The following is a 7,819-nucleotide window of genomic DNA, read 5'->3' as shown; positions in this document are numbered from 1 at the left end:
CACCTCCAGTCGACATGTTTGCCATTAATAACATTTACTGGAATCTCTCCTGAGCAAAATATTGAGCTGTAAATGCCATTAATTCCATAGTCATTGTTTCATGACAGTCAATCATCAGCACCTGTGACCTGCTGGGATGAAGGGAGGCCACTTGCTGATCCCGACCGCTCTCCACTTCAAACCGTCTCCATTTTCGGCAGCGTGATTGATGCTGGTTTCTTCAGCTCAGCTGTAACTGCTCCTCCAGCCTCGGGGGTCCACAGCCAGCGCTCACACTTACTCATGCATACTAAACAGTAATATCTAAGAGCACACCGGTCTGCTCAGATGCTCTTTTGTGAAGCTTCTGAAGCTACATGGTGACATCTACTGGACATAGGAAGGACATCAGAAGCAAGAGCTGGTGTAGTGCTTTAATAATAGAAGACATATCTGTTCATAAATCTGTAACATGTGAATCGCAACAACAGCCGGAGACAGAAACAACTGTATAAATCTTTGTAACATGAGACGTTAAAGCGAGAGATTGGTTGAGTTAAAAGGCACTGGACAGTCTCCATCGTGTGTTCCGCCACACCCCAGAATTTCAATGTACAGCATATTTGATGTGTCAGCTAAAGATCAAGGTCGACATTCATGGTGCATTCCCTTTTCCTTTATCTTGTAAACCGTTCGTTCGTTCCAGTTATGCAAGTTTATTCAAGTATGGTTGCTAAAGCTGAAGTCGAAACTCTGTAAGGCAGTTATTTGGAATTAAATGTAACCCCACATCCACAGAAAAATTCAGGAATTTCAAAAAGATCGGATTCCTCAGCGACTCATGGGGCAATGGCTGGAGGAAGTGTTGTTCCACATGGACCCTGGAAATGAAAGCTGAAAAGATAAAGACAGGATACCACATTATTTTCTGTCTCCATAACTCAGAAAATAGTTTTATCCTTGGAGAGTATTTTTTTGCTGATTAAGATATATATTATTTAACATTTACAGACACCAGCAAGTGGCATTAGAGAGCATATTTGTAAGTTATCTTAACAGCTCTTTCATTGTTTAAAAATGAGACGTCTAATCTCCAACACAAGCCGATGCATAAGGATTAAATGTGAATCGATGGATGCGCAGCTTGTGGGCAAGGTAGCTCATTATAAACTATTTTACAAAAGCAGATTGATCTTCACTTGGTTTCAGTCCCTGACTCACTTGAAGTACTCTGTTTTCGGGGTTACTTGCGTGTTGAATTCGGCCACTGGGACGCCTCTGGAAGCCACTCGCGGTCCGAACATGGCTGCCGGGTAAACAATGGAAGACGTTCCCACCTGTTTGCAACACGTATATCAGTTATCTTTATCCAACATGATGGGAAAATAAATAGTCAGCCAGTTACCACAAGACACAGGTCGCAGGTTTCTAACTCTTTCTCCACTTTGGTCAGAATGTGAGAGTCCAAAGTTTCGCCGAAAAACACGACGTTGGGCCTCAACAGACCGTGACAGTCACTCTCCTTGCATCTAGAGACCACGGAGGAACATACCTCAAGTCAACTGTTGGGGAAACCAAGCTAACAAAAGCATTCAGGTATGTTTCACCTATTTACGTTTTATTTTAGAATGTATTGGGCGCACCTGGGCAGTTTATCCACCGGAATCTGGGCATCATCAACATCTGGACCGGGTGATCTGCACAGAATGGGAACAACATTTTCATGACTGTCCACTGAGGCAGAATCACCAGGCAACGTTACCCTTTGCCTTTCAGGGCGGAACATATGGGGCTTTTCTTGTTCACCGTCACATGACCACAACTAACACATCGCGTCTCCGCCAGGCTGCCTGCGGACACACAGACATTTAAGTTCTGCATTGAATTCTCACAGAGAGGAAAAGGGTGCTCTGCTCTGTAGTCAAGGTTTCTGCTTCTTTCACTCTTTCCTTCCTCTCACCATGAATCCTGAGCACGTGCTTGCATCCTGCCTGGTGCAGCAGATCATCGATGCACTGGGTGATCACCACCACAGAGCGTCCCTGTTTCCTCAAACGTGCTTCACATTCCGCGATGGCCAGATGAACAGCGCTGGGCTTTTTGTGCAGGGCAGCCTCTCTTCTGTAGTGATAGAACTCCCACACTCGCGACGGCGTGCGGGAGAAGGCCTCGGGGGTGGCTAGGTCCTTAATTCAGACAGAAGAAAATGATTCAGTGGAACACGTTTCAGCACTAGAATTGAGATATGCCGCAGGATAAGTCGTTACACAGTCGGATTATTTTTACCTGAGATTGCCATTTCCTCCATTTTTCATTTTCACCCCTGAAAGTCGGAACTCCGCTCTCAGCACTCAAACCAGCACCTGTGATGATTGCAATGTGTTTGGCTTTGGAGAAGATTTTACGGAACTCGGACATGTCTAGAGAAGAAACAGAACAGAAGAAAGAAATTGATTATTGAAATTTGGAATAAACGGTAAATGTCATTGTAAACAGCCACAATGATTTGGGGTATTCGTAGTTCACATTACCAGAGCTCGGCCGCGTGTCCACCAGTGGCCCTTGAGTCACATGACTGGAACATAGGCGAAGGCCGACTTGGAAGACTTGCCGGCGGAGAAGCATCCTCACTGCTGGAGACAGATGAGAAAACAATTTACTTAATTCTTCAAGGCACTGGCATTTACAGCAATATTATTCAAATTGTCAAATTCGTCAAATTATAGTTGTTTTAATTCTAGCATTTTTTTGCTCAATAATCCAGCTTTGTTATTGTGTGTCATATTGCATGCAAAAACTCTTAGTGCCATCAGTGTGTTTTCCAGTCTGTTGTCGAATCACATCTAACATATTTTAATATATCTTAATAATATATGTTAATATATTTTATTTATTATATTTTCTTTTTTATTTTATTATATGACATTTATTTTTTCTGCATAAAGCCAGATGATGAGCGGCATGTGATGGAGCCAAACAAGCTTCAGATCAGCTCTGCAGGAATGCGCAAACTAACTTTGTAATGTTAAGTATAAAAGGAGCAAATGTATTGTCGATAACAATAACCGAGTTTGGGAGCGTCATGTCGAAAGCCTGAACAAACAAATGTGTAGAAACAGGTTGAGCAAGGTTCAACAGTGGATTTGAAAGCTTTAGATTGCTGCTAACTCGTTAATGTTTGAGTTTTAGAGGACTTTAATCGCTTTTAAATGACCAAAAATGCACTTATTCTGGCATAACTACGTTTCCGTAGACTTTTGGTTGAAATCGTAAACAAACTTTAACAGCGCAACTGATTTGACCTTGGTTTTAACTTTAATCTAACTTTGCTAAACCCGGAAGTGGCTTAGGGCGTGTCAAAAGTTCTATTTTCCGCATGCATTTCGACAAATATCGCTTCGAGCGGAGCGATTTGAACCGTGACATACTGCTCACCTCGATCAGCCGCGCAACTCGACACTTGCTGGTCAGTAGCGGAGTTGTGTTGTTTATGTAGACCGCTGCAGACTGGGTGAGAGGTCGTAAATGTGTCATGAATGTCGTGAACCGAGTTCCAGCAGAAACAGTTTGGAGTCGTAAATGTGTCAGGCTGTCGTAGATTGTGCTCCAACGCGGAATGAGTGGTTCATGTGAGACCTCTACTGGCGGCTAGTTGTAGGTACGACTTTTGTTCATATAATCTTGCAGAACTAAATAATTAATTAAATAAATAATAAAAGAATGTTGTCATCATCCCAAAGAGAGAGCGCTGAGGCTTAATTATTATTAATAATTAATTCATTATTAACACCAATTTCCACAGTGGCATAACGGGGTGCAGATAATAGAGGCGATGTATTCAATGGGGCTCATGACAATATGTTGAAGCCTTTATTAGTGCTGGGTTTGATTCCAGATTGGTGCAACTCTCAGTTTGGATCAATACTTTGCGTGCTGAGTTTCTGTTTGATATGTTTTCATTTGGGCCCTTGAGTCGCCATGTGATGGACCGGAGTCCTGTCCAGGGTGTCCCCCGCCTCTCCCCCCCACGTGCCTAATAACGACTGAATGAATATTTGCGTAACCGACTCCGTTATCTAATGTCATCATTACGGATGCAGTTGGAGGTGGGAAAGTCAGTTTAATGATTTTTCATTCATGTGAAACTCGCTCCCTCCTCCCCCTCTTTCTCTCTAACACACTCTCCCTCTCCTCTCTCTCTCTCTCTCTCTCCTCCTCTCCTCTTCGCAGCGGTCTCCGAGTGTGTGGCTGAGCTTCTCCTCGCGTGAGACGGCCAGCACTCGCCAGTGTTCCCAGTTTCTAATTGATGGCGACCACCACAGACAGCAGCACAGACCGCCGACTCATCCGCCGACTGCGCTCCAAAAGCGACACCCCGTATTTGGTGGAAGCCCGGCTCTCCTTCAACCTGCGGACAGGTAGGCTCCGTCTCCCCAAAAAAAACCTGTCCCCGCAGCAGGGCGTGTGTGTGTTTTTGTCTCGCGGACATGAACAGTGTCTCTGCCATGACGAGGGGTTGCAACAGAATCGATGAGCTGCGCGTCTATTCCAGCAAATGTGACTGAAATGTTACGCAACTTTGTGGAGCGGTGCTGCCGCTGCCGCTGCTGCCGCTTACGTCTGGCGCAGTGAGCGCGTGTTTACTAATCAAACAGCGTGTTCGCAGCTTCCACCCTCCACATTTTGGGACTTGATTTATTTGCCGCCATGTTACATAACGCGCAGCGGTTCCAACGTGACCTGTAGTAGCCCCGCGCGAGCTTCGGCCGGACCGCTAATGGCCACAATGTGACAAGATAATCACTTTATTCCCCTTCTATATTTACTCTCGTTTACCGCGACTGTCAAATATCCTCCGCTGTGGAGAGCGTTGCATCCTCTGTTACCATGGTGACTTGGCATTTTGTGCTGACTGAGTCAACAGTGAGTGTTTCAGAAGGACTGCATTGTTGTGATGACAAAAAAAAGCCAACCTCAACTTGGCACTTGATCTTTGAGGGGAGAAGGATGTGACATCACCAATCGATAGGGTCTAAATTTAGCTGTCTTATTGCTCACTCACACGCTTATTTCTGTCATGAATTTCTTGATGATTAAGTGAAGACAATGCAGTGATGTTGAAGGTCCAGCCTGGGGGCCGTTTGTTGCCCTCAGTCAGATGTAACGGGGGCCACAGCCTCTGACAAGATCCCACTTGTGTGGACTATGTCATGCGATGAGGCACATTTTCCATCGACTGCTCAACTTTTTTTTTCTCCTTTTTCCCTTCATCATTCTTGTAATGTGGTGGTGTTAGATTAGTTTAGCATGTACGCTTATGAGCATCCTGGAGGGTCATTCACCTCTGCCACTTCTTCAAATAAGCCAGAACCTGTAGCAGGTGTTTTTAATCTGAGCTGCGGCAAAATTTGGAATTACTGTGAAAATGAATGAGGAAAAATAAACATAAATTTAAGTAGACTCAGAGAGGACAAACCTCCTCCAATAAAGAATCCTTCTGGATCTACAGTAAACGCTGCTCTGGATCATTTATTCCTTGTCCCATTTCACATATTCCCTAAAAATTCCATCCAAATCCGCCCATAACGTTTTAACTTATGGACAGACAAACAAACCAGCAGCACTGAAAACATGGCCTCCTTGGCAATGGCAGAAAAATGGGAATACTGTTCCTGTTTTCAATAAATATATCTTCATTTTATTCCTGTGTATTTTTCCACTTTTGTTTCCTTATTATGGCCCTCCCTGTGTACAATAAGCAAAAGGCCTTGTTGAAGTTCGATCAAACTACTTGGCAACCTCTAAACTAATTTGTTCCAAAGGTTTTTCAAGTTACTTATTGGAATACACAGAAATCACAGAAATCATGGGAATCTGCTCAAGTAAAACTGTCATGTTTTATGGCCCAAAGTGTCCTTTTATTTACAGGCAATATACCTGTCGCCGCCATCATTTCTCACCGCCCTGATGCATTTGGGCACTTTGTAAATTTGTGGAAAGAAATGATGTGGCTGTCATGGGCCCATTCGTCTCAAAATCACCATTCAAATTTAAACTAGTTGGAGTTTAGTAGAGTTGAAGGCAGCAGCGCAGCGAACTGTGTCGCTACCAAAATTAGTCTGACCCATTTAACTTAGTTATTAAGTTGGATTTGTATGGCAGCCACGGCAGGAGGTCCAGTGCTGCGGTGCCCTGTGGTCTGTCATGACCACAGATGTTAGCAGTCAGAGTGACACTGATGATGCTGGTGAAGTGAGTGAAACTTGGTTAAGAATTGAAAGTGAAAACCTTCCTCCCGTCAGCAGCGCTCCTGTTCAAGAACCCACTTCACAACAAGTGCCTGAAGATGGTACGGGGGCGATTTGTACAACAACACTGTTGACTCACTTCCTACTGAAGTACTGGAGCAGTATTTAGCTTGCCTATCGCCAAGGAAACCAAAAGTCGCCTGGTTGTGTGCCCGAGTAGCAAAATGAAAACAAACAGCCAGGTTTCTGAGGATGATGAGGAAGTGCTGCCTTTTAATGACTACCTTCTGTAACATGCGCTAATGGGTAATTATGGATTCATTACGGCGCCTGAATGGAAGTTGGTTTCTGCTTCCTGTGTTTGGGATTGGCTCTGCTTACTGAAGACAATGGATAAATGCATAAGATTTGCACATTGTTTTTGCACATTTACTACAGTTATTAAGCATATGTGCGTGTGTGTGGGTGGGTGTGTGTGTGTCTGTGTGTGGCTTATCCTCACTTATGCCTTTGTGGCAACCATTTATCTTAGATAAGAGAGACTCTATTGATCTCACAAAGGAGGAATTTAGTGTTAGAGAAGCTCTTAAGTTGTTGTGATTCGGTTGGACGCCACAAATCCAAACCTCAATATGAGGATGAAAACTTCAAAACAACTAGGTTATTCTCATTCTGGTTCATGTTTGGTTCAGAGTCCTGGCTAAGCTAAGCCATATGTTTTGGATGGTTAGGTTTAAGGTGAAGTATTATGGCAATGAGAGGTCCTCACAAAGATGGAGATGCAAACATCCCGGACACACACTTGAGAGCAGTGCAGATATTAACTATTTGATCAAATAGGAACCTCTGGGCTTTTATTCAACTGATATGACTCATTGGCTCCTGCACAAGGCTCTGTTTAACATCACACATTATCCCATCTTGCTAAATGGCTCGCTTCATGGTAGCATTTCTGGAGCTGCCAGCTATTATCCACGTTTCATAACTCTGTCGTAAAGATGGATAATTGACCTACTTTACACTCATATACGAGGGAGATAGCGGTGTAACTCTATCACTAACCCAATCACGGACTGAGTGTGAATATTTACGTCTGTGTTGCATTTTTCACAGCTCATTCTTGTTTTTATTTATTCCAATAATTTCATCACAAATTTCCATTTATGATTGTAGTTAAAGTTTATATTTACTATTTCTTTATCCAGTGATTCCAGTCAAAAATAACTCCCTCAAATTATATTGAGAAAAATAGAACAAGTCTACAGCAAAGGAATACATTTGATTCTGTTTAATTGTTGGAAAATATTCAATAAAAAGGCGTGCAATATGGTTTTTAATCCTCAGATTTTATGCATGTATTTGTTCATTCATGTACCACATTATATACATTTATTTTCCTGTAAAAATAATTTAAAAAATTACCAATATTTCTAAGATTAGATGAGTTTTTATCATTGAATTGCTAATGTTAGCATGGCCATTTGAATTTCAGTTGTGTGTGAGTGAGCGCAAAAAAAGGTGCTGGACTTGTCTTCGCTCGCACAGGCTGCTTCCCACTCGCCTACAAACGCATCTGCTGCTGTCAGTGTCAG

At 43.1% G+C, this 7,819-nt stretch overlaps 2 protein-coding genes across 2 annotated transcripts in view; one reads left to right on the top strand and one right to left on the bottom strand.

Moving 5' to 3' along the window:
- Positions 1 to 399: 399 nt before the first annotated feature.
- sirt5 (sirtuin 5) lies at positions 400 to 3,515 on the bottom strand. Its single transcript, XM_053882475.1, has 9 exons — positions 3,415 to 3,515; positions 2,511 to 2,612; positions 2,266 to 2,399; positions 1,940 to 2,165; positions 1,742 to 1,829; positions 1,623 to 1,676; positions 1,385 to 1,508; positions 1,201 to 1,316; positions 400 to 873 (listed from the first exon to the last, which is right to left on the bottom strand). Exons 2-9 carry the CDS (start codon positions 2,602 to 2,604, stop codon positions 819 to 821), a joined length of 891 nt encoding a protein of 296 aa, XP_053738450.1. The 5' UTR covers positions 2,605 to 2,612; positions 3,415 to 3,515; the 3' UTR covers positions 400 to 818.
- LOC128769131 (phosphatase and actin regulator 1-like) overlaps positions 1,436 to 7,819 on the top strand; it is a 43,464-nt gene continuing 37,080 nt past the window's right edge. The window contains exons 1-2 of the mRNA XM_053882473.1: positions 1,436 to 1,575; positions 4,210 to 4,397. Coding sequence (XP_053738448.1) covers positions 4,286 to 4,397 — 112 coding nt within the window. The 5' untranslated portion in view covers positions 1,436 to 1,575; positions 4,210 to 4,285. The remainder of the gene's footprint in view (positions 1,576 to 4,209; positions 4,398 to 7,819) is intronic.

The sequence above is a fragment of the Synchiropus splendidus genome, chromosome 13, assembly GCF_027744825.2.
Source record: "Synchiropus splendidus isolate RoL2022-P1 chromosome 13, RoL_Sspl_1.0, whole genome shotgun sequence".
NCBI classification, from domain to species: domain Eukaryota; kingdom Metazoa; phylum Chordata; class Actinopteri; order Syngnathiformes; family Callionymidae; genus Synchiropus; species Synchiropus splendidus.
This window is presented reverse-complemented; position numbering and strand designations above follow the sequence as displayed.